The sequence below is a fragment of the Tamandua tetradactyla genome, chromosome 9 (genome assembly GCF_023851605.1).
Source record: "Tamandua tetradactyla isolate mTamTet1 chromosome 9, mTamTet1.pri, whole genome shotgun sequence".
In the NCBI taxonomy this organism is placed as follows: Eukaryota; Metazoa; Chordata; class Mammalia; order Pilosa; family Myrmecophagidae; genus Tamandua; species Tamandua tetradactyla.
The window spans coordinates 13,843,025-13,855,707 of record NC_135335.1 but is presented as its reverse complement, the minus strand read 5'-3'; the positions used below and the strand labels follow the sequence as shown (position 1 = coordinate 13,855,707).

Sequence of the window (12,683 nt, the reverse complement as noted above, 5' to 3'; positions counted from 1 at the left end):
CTAAGAGGTTGAACTTAAAAGTAAGGGAAGGGGCGGTGCAATGGTGGATCAGTGGCAGAATTCTTGCCTGCCATGCTGGAGACACGGGTTCGATTCCCAGTGCCTGCCCATACAAAATAAAATAAAAAATAAAAAAAGTAAGTGAGGGTGCATGGGTGGTTCAGTGGTAAAATGCTCGCCTTCTATGTGGGAGACTCAGGTTCGAGTCCTGAACCATGCACCACCACCCACCCAAAAAAAAGGAAAAAAATGAAGTCAATCTGATTTGGGGCTAGGGTAAATTAGAATACAGGGCAAAAGATTATAGTGTATGCACTCTGGAACTTCACCTACTGTATGAGACCAAAGGCAGAGAGGCTTATTGTGTATGGAACCTAAATTTTCTGTAACACAAAAAAACTAAATTAACCTGTATGGCGCACTCATTTAAACAACCCAAACACATGGAGACCAAAATGCGAACAAGTCCTTGTCATTTCTGTATATATCTGGTGACTGCCCAGACTATGGTAGGCTGATAATTAAAAAGTATTGTAGAGTCTCTTGAGGGACTAGAGAAAAAATATGTAGCTATTAAATTTTCCCATCTGGGAAACCCCTGGTGCACTCACAAACATTAGAGACTCCCCAAAACATAGGCCAAGGCCTTGACATTGAGGTTTGGCCTTATGAAACATTTCTACAATGGAGAAACTTAGCCCACCTATAATTATGCCTAAGAGTTGCTTCCAGGAGACCTCTTTAGTTGCTTGGGTGTGGTCTCTCTCCCTCTCTAAGCCCAACTCTGCAAGGAAAATTATTACCCCACTTCCCTATGGGATACATGATATTCAGGGGTGAAAGTCTCCCTGGCAACGTGGGAGATGATTCCCAGGGATGAGCCTGGCCCTGATATTGTGTGATCAATAATACCTTCCCGACCAAAAAGGGGAAAAGAAAGCTAACAAGATATAGTGGCTAAGAGTTTAAATAGAGTTGAGAAGCTGTTCTGGAGGCTACTCTTATTCAAGCTTCAGGCAGATATTGCTAATTGCCACGGTTTGCCAAACCCCAACCAACATCATTCATTAACTCTAAAGAGCACCCAGGGTTCTAACTGAGACTCTATAAAAGTTTCACAGGTGGTTCAGTGGTAGAATGCTCGCCTTCCACATGGGAGACCCGGGTTCGATTCCCAGACCATGCACAAAAAAAAATAAAATAAAATAAAAATTCATGCACAAATTTACTTCCCTGAACCCCGTTAACTCCAGAAGGTTCCTAGGTTAGATGAGTCCTGAAATCCAGAGGGGCCAGCCTCTTCAAGAATATCAACTAATTCACTCCCCCTACCTTATATCATTGACACCCCCTTTTCAATATGAAAAAGTTAGAAAGGGCATAGCCCAAAGATCCTTACAGAGTGAGAGAAAGATCAGTGGAGAAGGAGGAGTTATAACAGAGGAGATAAGATTTAACAAACAAGAATGACTATTGAATCACCATATTGATACGTTTTTTTAGCCTCCAATGTTTTGGAGCAGCTAGAAGGAAAAACCTAAAAGTGTGGAATGGGGGCCCATACCAAACTACTAAACCTGTTCTGTAGCTGCTTGTTAGAGTATACTTTGAAAATTACTGCTTTTTCTTTCTTTCTTTTTTTTTTTGTATATATATTTCGCAATTAAAAACATTAAAAAAAAATAAAAGTATGAGTAGTTATTTTAAAAAACTCTCTGTCGGAACATCAACTAGTTCCATCCCCCTAGCCCATATTATCAACAGCCCCTTCCAACATGAAAAAGTCAGAATGGCCAGAGCCCAAATACCCCTAAAGAGAGGGATGGAAAGATCAAAGGTGATGGTGGAGTTATACAGAGAAAGTAGGGTTTAGCAAACAGGTATGATTGCTGAATTATTATTTTGACATTTCTTTTAGTCTCCAGTATCTTAGAGTAGCTAGAAGGGAAAAACCTCAAATTGTGGAATTGTAACCCATATCAAATTCAGAAATCTGTTCTACAACTAATTATTGCAATGTGCTTAGAAATTCATTGCTTTTTTGTATATATGTTATTTTTTGGGAAAAAAAAAGTTGATTGTGATGATAAATGCACAGCTATTAAAAAAAAAAAAAAAAGCTCTCTCTCATCCCGCTTACTTAGGAGGCAAGATTCCTTTCTCCCCTAGGATTCTACGGTACTATTACCTCATTCCTGCCTGATCTGTCCTTCCTCTCCCCACCACTCCAGGGCAGATAGAGGGCTGAAGTTTTCTTACTCCCTGTGCATCTCCAGAGCATGGGGGGGGGGGGGGGGGACAAATGAACGTGGTGAATAAATGACTCCGTCCCACGGTCCCTGCAGATATGCTCACAGCCCCCTTCCCTTCCCTCCAGGCCCTCCCTCATCTCAGTGGCTCCCTCCCCAAACCACCACCACCCCCACCCAGCCAGCCTGCCTCCCTCTGCCCCCACCTATCCCTTCTGACCCATCCCTCCACCCTGCAAACACAGCCGCAGTTTTTAGCAGTTGTGGTTGAGACAAAGGCCCTAGAGTCACACCTTGCCGGGATACAAACCCTGACTCCACCACTTACTACAGAAATGGCCTTGGACAAGTCTCAAGGCCTTCGGGAGCCTCAGTTTCTGCATCAGTGAAATGGGGATGATGACGGTAGCATCTCCGCCCTGGGAGGACTGCGGCCGAGGTTAAGTGTGATCGCACACGGAGAGCATGTGGGGCTGGGCCCGGCACGACCGCCCCTCCACCCTGTCGGCTCACCTTGGCAGCTGTGGCGGTCAGCAGCCAGCTGCATGCCCGGTCCACACTCGCACACAAACCCGCCTTCCGTGTTCACGCAGTGGCCCTCGCAGGAGGAGCTTAAACACTCATCGATGTCTGGGGAGAGAAAAACCACCACCTTGCAGGGCCCACCCTGAATGGGGTCGTGATGCCGGAGAAAAGCTGATGCCTGAAGATGCCCAGACCCATGCCTGGGGTGGCAAACCCTCCCCACCCCAGGAAGAAAGACCCGGAGAGTCATCTGGCTGGGAGAGAACCCCAGAAAGATGGGTCGGAGGAGCTAGATCCTCCCACCCTATGGCCCCAAGCAGACGGGGTGACAGAGAGGATGGCCGATGAAACTTTCTGATGCTCCCCCCTGCAGGGCAACCCCACGGAGCTCCCCAGAAGGGAAGGAGAGTGGTGGGGAGGCTGGGTCATTCCCTGAAGTGTCTATTGAGCACCAACTGTTTGCAGCAGACCCCAACAGGGGCCGTTGAGGGCACAAGGATTAAGACATCCCTGACCCCCCAAACATTGACAACCTGATGACACAGGAGCCAAGGCACACCCCACAGGAGGCTAGCACATGGCAGGGGTCACAGATGTCCAGCCAGAGAGAGCAGGCCCCAGGGGCATGGACAGGAAGGAGCAATGGATGGGGCAGAGAGGTCTGGGAGCCTTTGGGAAGAGGGGCTGCCCCAGCAGAAAGGAGCTGAGGAGCTGGCAGGCAGCACCTGGTTACTTTTTGGGTAGTGCACAGGGTTCCATCTGGCTGAAGTTGGGGCTCCTGTCAGGGCAGTGGGGGACAGGGCTTAAGGGTGGAAAAAGATTGGGCACCTTCAATGCTAGACCAAGTTGGCCAAACTTTGTTCCAAAGCCACGGAGAGTTCTGCCCAGGATGTGTGACGCAACCCATCCTGCTTTAGGGAAGTTAAGCTGGTGAGATGTTCAGGCTTGAGGAGTGAGGGGGTGCTGGGAAAGGCAAGTCCACACATCCTGCCTCGTGGGCCCCCCTTCCCTCACCTAACAACAGGAGCAGCTCTGCCCCCCTCCAGGCTACACCAGGGTCTCCCCACCCTGACTCCCAGGCTCTCTGGACACCCCTCTCCTGACCCACTTACTCAGTCCTCTTGCCTTCTACCTGGCATCTGCTTGCTCCTCCCACCTTCAAGCTCATGCCCACCGCCTCCAAGAAGTCCCCCTGGACTAACCCCATCCACTTGGATCCCTTGTGGCCACGGCCAGTGCCATCCTGCCCTGTGCTTGCTTTGACATTCTTCTTGGGATTCTCCTTGGGGCAGTTCATCTCTGCAACAAGAAGCCTGGATGGAAAGCCCCACATGGTGAAGATACTGAGAGGCAGACCAACTGCTTTGGCTCTCTAAGGGGAATTGAGCAACGAGCACCAGGAATTCCTTAGGATACCCTTTGACCTGATAGTTCTGCTTCTGGGAAATAGCCAGAGATGCCAACAAGAAGTCTCTTTATTGCAGCATTATTTAGAGTGGTGAAACATTGCCAAGACCCTAAGTGACTGGTTATGGTTAGGTTCGGGTGTCACCTTGGCCAGGTGATGATACCAAGTGGTCTGGTCAAGTAAGCATTGGCCTGACTGTTACTGCAAGGACATTTCACGGCTGGACAAATCATCAGCACGTTGACTGCATCCATGGCTGATTACATCTGCAGTTGACCAAGGGGAATGTTTTCTGCAATTAGTGATGTTTAATCTAATCAGCTGAAGGCTTTAAAAGAGAAGTCAGAAGAATCTCTCTCTTGGCTTCAGCCAGCCAGCCTCTCCTGGGGGATTCATGGAAGACCTTCATTGGAGCTGTCAGCTTGAAGCCTGCACCAAAGAATTTGGACTCTGGCATCCCCACAGTTGGGTGAGATACTTTTATAAAATCTCAGATTTACAGATCTTTCCTGTTGGTGCTGTTTCGCAAGAGAACCCAATACAATGACAGATCTCAGAGAACTAGTTGTTTAAATCACAGTGGCTGCATGATGCAGCCATAAAAATTGCTTTGAGGAATATCTAGTGCTAACATATAAAGTTGTGAGAAAAACAATGAGCAAAAGCTATATAAGGTAGGATCCCAATTTTATAAAACATACACACAAATACGCATGCCTTCACATACAGATCTATATCTGTCTGCGCACTCACAAACACATGCACACACCAGGGAAAAGGGCAGAAAAATAACTTCAACAATTTAGTAACAAGTATGTCTGAGCTGGGACTTCAGGGGCATGTTTATTTTCATCTCTCCTTGCTTCCTTTATTTTTCAAATGGTCTGAAATGAGTTCTCTTATGATTTATACTTGGGGACAGACATTATTTTTTGGCAAGAAAACAGTTTCTTTGCATGACTTTCCAGAGAGTCGAAACACCCTTTTGGAGTTGTAAATAAATAATAGGGGGAACAAATGTTAAAATAAATTTAGTAGATTGAAATGCTAGTGATCAATGAAAGGGAGGGGTAAGGAGTATGGTATGTATGAATTTTTTTCTGTTTTCTTTTGACTTCTTTTTCTGAATTGATCCAAACGTTCTAAGAAATGATCATGGCGATGAATATACAATTATGTGATGATAAAAATAAATAAATAAATAAAACTTCAAAATAAAAGAAAGAAACTGGTCGCTGTGGATTCTTCTGGGCAAGATAACAGATTTTGCCTACAGGAACTTTTTTTTTTTTTTTTCAATCAAGAACAAATAACAATTTTATAAAATAATGACTGAGTTTTGCTTTTCCTTCTTGCCTTGTCTTTCAAATGTCATTTTCCCAGGGGAGACTTCCCTGATCGATGTACACCCCCCTACCCCCCCCCAACCTGTCTCAGTGACATGTCCCCTCTGTGTGGACCCTGACCCCTTCAACCTCTCCAGTGCTGGTCGCTGTTACACTGAACAGCTCTTGCCCCATTACTTGTCTCCCTTCCCTACATCTAGAAGTTCCATAACCGCTGCCAAGGAATAGCTCAGTCCCTGGTCCATAATAGGTGTTCAATAAACGTTCGTGAACAGAAGGGATGGACTTTCCTCTGTTCTCATACTTGCCTGGCTCTCTCAAACTTCAGAGAGACTCCTGGCTCTAGAGACCATCTGGGCAGGACAGGGAGGAAAAGATGGAACTGGCCCTTCTGCCCCCACCCCATCCCCAACCACTCCCAGACCTCTCACCTGTACACCTGATGCCAACGGCTGTCTCTGTCATCAAGAAGCCCACAGGGCACACTCGGGCCACCTCCTGACAGCCGCCATGGTTACACGTAAGGTCACAGCCATACTCGCCGCAGGAACCGTGGGCTGCTGAAAGAGGCAGCACGCCCGTGAGTGCGCCCCACGCTGCAATCCCCGCCACCAGGGCTGCTCCTGAATTCTGTTGGAAGTGGGGCTCAGGAGGCAGACAGGCCCAGAGCAAATCATTAACTTCCGCGCCTCGGTTTGCTCATCTATAAAATGGGAATGATGAGTCCTACCTAATAGGTTTGTTTGCAGGTGACACGATAGGACCCATCTCAGAGGCCCAGGGCCTGGCACCTAATCTCAATCAATGTTAGCACAATTGTTCCCATCAGCCCTTGCTCAGCCCAAGTTACCTGGGCAGGTGGCCCCCTGCTCTCCATCCTGGCACGAGCAGACATTGGGAGCGATGCAGATGCCACTCCCACAGCCGAAGGAGCAGAGGGCTGGGAGGAGAAATGCCGGTGAGGGTGTGGGGGCTGGGGTCCCCACCCACCCACCCACCCACCCATCCATCCCCAATTTGCCCCTCGGGCTGGCCTGGGGACTGAGCGCTGGAGACGTACACCACCGGTGGAGGAGGCTTAGGCCAGGGGGACGGGCACTTACGCAGGGTGCAGTGCCCACTGCCCATGGAGGGTGCCCAGCCAGGGCAGCAGCCACTCCCGAACCCCGAAAGGCAGACGTGGGGGCCCAGCCGGCGTCTGCAAGAGAGGAGAGAACGCTTTCCACGTTCTATCCCGGTGGGAGGGACTGGTGCGCAGGACCGTGAAAGCCTCCCAGTTTTCAGTGAGTCAGTCAACAGGTACCAAGACTCTCCTGGAAGAGCACTGGGAAGTTTCCAAGGAAAAACAACCCAGACAGTCTCTCCTGGGAAGTAGAATAAACACAAAAGGTCTGAGAGAACAGAATTGCCTCCTCCAGAACACCTCCCGGGAACACAGAGCAAAGTGTGGTGAAGAGAAAGGGGCCTTGGAGCAGGGACGGGAAGACTCTGTGCTGGATCAAGAGCTGGGGGCGGCTGCCTCAGGACCTTTGCACTTACCCAGTTCCCTCCATCAGGCTCGCCCCAGACACACACCCAGCTCCCTCCCTCACCTCACCCTCCTATCTGCTCACAGGTCTCCTTCTCAGAGAGAACTTTCTTGTACACTCTTATCTGCTCCATAACACTTCTTGTAATATTAATTATTAATTTGTTAACATGTTACTTTTCTGTCTCTCCCACCCCCACCCCCCAGGACTAGTGTTTGATCTTCCTTTTCAATGCAGCACCTAGAGCAGTGTCTTATACACACAGGTGCTCAAAAAACGGTTATCCAAGTGTAGCTCAGTGGTAGAATTCTCGTCTGCCACGTGGGAGACCCCGGTTCGATTCCTGGCCCATGTACTTCCCAAAATAATAATAATAATAATAATAATAATAATAATAATTCAACAAATGGTGCTGCAGTAATGGATAGTAACATGGAAAAAAGAATGAAATGTGACCCCCACCATATAGCATACAAAAAACAATGGTTGTCAAGGGAAAGTTTGAGAAGGGGGGGGCACTTGGAGGGCACCACCATAGGTGATGTGGGGGAGGGGAGCAGTGGCTGCCCAAAGCTGGAGGCAAGAGGGTCTGCTCAGCTGGTACAAAGTCCACAACTGGACCAAAAAGCCAGGAAGCCGGATGTGCATTCACCAGTGTGCCCAGCGCCGCTGGACAAGGCAGGGTGGCACAGCCACCTACAAGCTGCCATCCTCACCCTGAAGACTGCCAGGCAAAGAACCGGGTGACAACAATACAAGGTGACAACCGAGATGGGCTATGGAAGCCCAATGGAGTTTGGGGTGCTTTCCTAATAGGGCAGCATCTAGGCTGAGGTGGGAGAGAGGCGAAGGGGCAGCCAGATGAAGGTGAGGAGGGGAAGAAGGTATGCCAGGCAGAGGGACAGCCTGTGCAGAGCAGGGAGCCCAGGACCGTGACTGGTTCTGGGGTGCCTGTGCCAGGCAGAGGTGATGACGTCCAGCCTGGTTTGAATGGGGAATCCTGGTGTCAGACACTAGGGACACCAACAGTTTGCCCAGCTCCGCTCCACCTGGGTTCTGAGGCAGATGGGGGCCAGGTGGTCAGTTTTTCCAGCACGAAATATATGTTGGGCACAGGGGTAGACACTGGGGACGGATGTGCCCCCTGATCCAGGGAAGGGCAACCTGATGGGAAAAGTGGATACTGAGAAGGTCATCTGAAATGTCACAAATATTCTGGAACCAGATACTCTGGCGGGACAGAAGAGTCTGTCTGAAACTGTCCCTGGGGCCTCCGGGACCTTTTTTCCTCTCTGATGTCATCACAGAAGAAGGGGCCTCCCGGGGCTGGGGGAGGCCTGGCAGTGATGTGTCACTCAAGCCCTCTGGCCGGAGAGACTACGGTAGCAGCCTGGGAGGGAGGGGCCAGCAGCTCCTGCCCCTCTGATCGAGCTAACGAGATCCCTGAAAGGGGCAGGCGGTGCCACCGAAGAGCAGACGAAGGATGCCGGGAGAAGTTGGTGGCGCCCCACCCGCCGGTGGGCCGGGACCAAGCGCCAGCCAGAGCGTCCCAAGGAGCCTTGTAGGGCGGGCAGCTTCGAGAGACAGGTGGCGGGAAGGCTCCGAGACGCCGCGGAGCCAGGCCGCGGGCTGAGCGGAAACTGGCAGTGGCAACGCGACGCACGTGCGAGCTGCGAGCCTGGCGGGGAAGTCCCCGCCGCGCGCCCCCCGGAGGAGCGTGGCCGCGGGCCAGGCCGCCAGCTGACAGCGTGTTCCCTCGCCCGGAGCATCACGCACACACGTGCTCGGCCCCGCGGCGGCCGGGCCTCCCGCGGGGGAAACACGTAGGGAGGGTGGCACCCATCGGGAAAGCCAGCCGGGGGGCACAGCCCCCCACCCCCAATCTCGGCCCCTGCCCGGGTCCGCGCGCGCACACACCGGCGGAAACCGAAACATAAGGCGGAGGGACCCCGGCTGATCCCATGTCCACGGTGGGGGCGCCCCCAGTCCCGGGGCGGCTGGCACAGCCGGGGAGGCCGGGCACCTCCAAGGCAGGGGGACCGGCACGTTGGGGAGTGGACGCCAGCCAGTCCGGAGACCACTGGCACGTCCCGGGCTCTCCTCGCCAGGGGTCCGCGCTCCACGGCAGACTCAGATATGCCCACCCAGCGCCTGGCTCTCCGAGGCCGCCGCCCCGCAGCCCGATCTGGGACGCCCCCCACCCCCACCCCCCACCCCACCTCCAGTTCCCAGCCAGGACAGCCCTGTCAGGGTCCGCAGAACGAGTACCAGCTCTGCAGCAGAAGTTGCCGTCTCTTTGTCCGGACAGAGTCCCAGGCGAGAGTCCTACGCCGGGGCACCCCTCTGCGCCTCCCCACTCCACGCGGGGAGCGCCGTCGCGGCGGGGCCGGAGAGGGGCGCGGGGCGCTTACCTCTCGGCCGCGAAGTGCCCGGGCGGCTTCCTCCCGGTGTAGCCTCGGGCCGGGGCTCCCGGCAGCAGGAGCGCGGCGCAGGCGGCCCGGAGGAGCAGTCCGACCCACATGACCGACGGCGGCGGCGGGTCCCCCCCACCCCACCCCCCCGGGCTCAGCTCGGCTCCGGCGCCGCACGCGGAGGAGGGGGCTGCTGGCCCTCGCCCCTCCTCCTGGAGCCGCGGGGAGCGAACCAGCGAGCCCCGAGCTGGCACGCGGAGCCGAGCAGGGGGGCTGGGGACGCCGAGGAGGAGGGGCCGGGGGCCGCCGGGGAACACGGCGCACCGCTTGGGGGTGGGGGGGTGCTCCGACCCCTCCGAGGGAAACACACAAAAGGCCGCGCCGCTCACCCGCCGAGGGCCTCTGCAGGAGGCGCGGAGCCCCGGGGCCGAGCCGGGGCAAAGATCAGGGACCTCTGGGGGCGGGACTTCGCCCCTAGCATCTAACCCCTGCCCAAGGTTTGGGAGGCTTCCTGTGAAGCGCTGTGGGCGTCAGACCGAGGCCCTGGGAAGAAAGAGACTTTGGGGAACCAAATTAGCGCTGGAGGCTGCTTGTCTGGGAATTGCCTGTCTCGGTGGAGTCCCGGAGGTCTCCGTTGTCAAAAAGGTGGGAAGCATTGAAATACGAACCTAGCGTTTTGCTGGGCAGCTCTAGGCATGGTCCACAGCCTGCCAGCTGGTCTGCACCTTAACCCCAGGGTGCAAGTGATGGTGGCACCCTGGCCAGCAGAGCAAAGCCAGTTTTGAACTCAAGGCTCCTCCGGGCACCCAAGGGACAGACACCCTAACTCTCCGGGGTTGTTAGGAGAGTGAGGGAAGAGCTGGGGCTGTGGGCAAGAGCGGTAGAGGCAGAAATGGACGCTGCCCCAGACCACTGGTCAGAGACTGTGGGGGATGGAGGAGTGAAGGCAGGGCAGTGGTGAGCAGGTGGTGGACAGAAATCAGAATCATCCAGCTGGTAGAGAGCTGAAAGGATGACCGAGTGCTACCTTCTGTTCTGTGCAGGAATCTTCCCTGGCCACCCAGATCCAATTAGTCAAGCTTTTGCTTAAACACTTCTGGGATTAAAAAAAAACTCATTACCTGTCAAAGGGCAGCCCCATCCAGTTTTAAATAACTACACTGGTTAGAAAGTGTCTTTACTTTGCAGCTAAATAATCCCAGATCCTTTGGTTCTTACCCTACCATTCCCTCCGCTGGCTCTGCCCTCAGCCCATCCCTGAGGTCTTCAACATCACTGGCCACAAACATGGGTGTGCTAGCAGGGAGCCTGACTTGTCTCTTTCCTTCCAGAGGCCGTGCTTTTATTAATGCAACTTGATACTACTTGACTTTATTGGCCACCACGTAATGCTGTTAGTTCATAACACTGAGTTTGCAGCCAAGGAAAACCTCAGGTGTTTTTTTGCCGTATTTTTATGCTGTCATCTTTGAAACACACGCTGCTATGCCCCCTTCCTGAACCTGTGTGGTCCAGTTGTTACAGATGTTCACACTTAGGCCTGTTTTCTCACCTTGCTAGTTTTGACCCATTTTCTCATCTAGTCCCAACAAGTAGATTGCCAAAATGTTCTATAGCTTAAGATGAACAAAATGTTCTCATTTGTGTACCCTTAGAATCCTAGGACATCTTTCTTGCCTCCAACATCCACGTTGCACCTTCTGTACCCCTATAGTGCATTCCTTACTACTACTTACAAGTCCATCCTGGTTGTAGTAACACACTCGTAGCTTTCCTAGAAACCTAGTCCTGAATAGGTAGAAATGTAAAGCCCTTCACTTGGGCCCCCCAAAATCTCTCGCACCGCTGCACTTACCATTCCTACTTAACCACCACTCAAGGTCAAATAGGTCCTGGGGGCCACCCACATATTACCTTGGCATTGGTTAAGGGCACAGAATCTTCCTTTCACACACTTGTCATACCTCATACCATCTTCCCTCAGACTCCAGCACACCTATGGATACCTCCATTCTCAATGTACTCTCCTGCCTACCCCTGCAAAACTCATGCTCTGCCAGGGTTCGCCCTCTACTGGTCAGTAAGCAACTGGAATAGCTGAGATGTAACTTGGCGCTTAAAGAAACTACCCTAAGGAAGGAGTTGGGATACTTAAGATGTAATAAATTCCTATTGGTGAGTAGCCCCACATTTTTCTAAATAGACCCTGGCATCACTTTCAATTCCCCATTAAGTTCCTTTAGCCCTGTGGCATTTACCAGGCTCCTTATGTCTACTTTAAACAATTTGCCCCTAGTCTGATTTCAGCTATTTTCTTGTCTTTTCATCTGACCCCTAGGCGTCTTGAAGTTTGGATCTGAGAGTCTCTAACTTAACTTTCTGTTCATCTTCAAGGAGTAGTTTGGGCATAACTGAAGTTCCCTGGTGTTTCTTCTCCATTTCTGTGGCTTGTGGCTTCTTGGTAACAAAAGGGACCCTCCACCGAGGGTGGAGGATCCAAACTGTTGGCTGCAGAAAGAAAGTCTCTGGCGTGTGACCCTGTCCTAACGGTCATGTGATGAGTCAATGATTCTATTATTTTCCCAAAGGTCTGTTCAGGCAGAGGCCAGGAGTGAGGCTAGCTCATCAGCGCCTACATGGAAAGGAAGCATTCCAGCTGGCTGCAGCGAAACTCCAAAGACAACCTTTCACCCCTGGAGGGTGATTAATGGTTTTGAAGAGGGGGTGTGGGAGTGTGGCTGCAAAATGTCAGTTTCCAAAAGGGTTGCTGGAAATTCAAGATTGGAGAAAACAAAAAACAGCATAAAATTGCAGAATCCACAGCTTACAAAGTCAAGACCGAAGCCACCGATAAGTAATGACCCTTCTACTCGATGGAGCAGGTCTCAGTGGCTGACATTCAACCAGAATAATCACCCCACCACATCTGTCTTCCTGATCTGGGCACCTCAGTTAGGGTCCAGCCTCCCGTATAGGATCAAATTTTTAAAATAATCACAATCTGGAGACTACTGCTTGCCTGCCTCATTAAAGCTGGTCTCTGGCATGGGGGTAAGACCTTTTCAAATTCAAACCATGACTTTTAAAGAATTCAAATCACAGTGTTGCATTTCAAGTTCAAACTGTGGTTTCTGAGAGATGATTATTTTTTCTTTTAAGTCCCTCATCCCGCATCCTCAAAAATTCCAGGAGGAGGAAAAAGGATAATGAAACCC

General features: G+C 51.8%; 1 protein-coding gene and 1 non-coding gene across 3 annotated transcripts in view; one reads left to right on the top strand and one right to left on the bottom strand.

The window, feature by feature from the left end:
- VWCE (von Willebrand factor C and EGF domains) overlaps window positions 1–7,097 on the bottom strand; it is a 34,610-nt gene extending 27,513 nt beyond the window's left edge. For both annotated transcript variants that reach the window (XM_077114990.1, XM_077114992.1), the window contains exons 1-4: window positions 6,632–7,097; window positions 6,379–6,468; window positions 5,960–6,088; window positions 2,763–2,879 (exon numbers count right to left, since the gene is read on the bottom strand). In XM_077114990.1, the coding sequence (XP_076971105.1) occupies window positions 2,763–2,879; window positions 5,960–6,088; window positions 6,379–6,468; window positions 6,632–6,656 (361 nt within the window). In that variant the 5' untranslated portion in view covers window positions 6,657–7,097. The remainder of the gene's footprint in view (window positions 1–2,762; window positions 2,880–5,959; window positions 6,089–6,378; window positions 6,469–6,631) is intronic.
- On the top strand, window positions 150–220 carry TRNAR-UCU (transfer RNA arginine (anticodon UCU)). Its single transcript has one exon. It is a non-coding gene; the product is annotated as a tRNA-Arg (tRNA).
- Window positions 7,098–12,683: the final 5,586 nt, after the last annotated feature.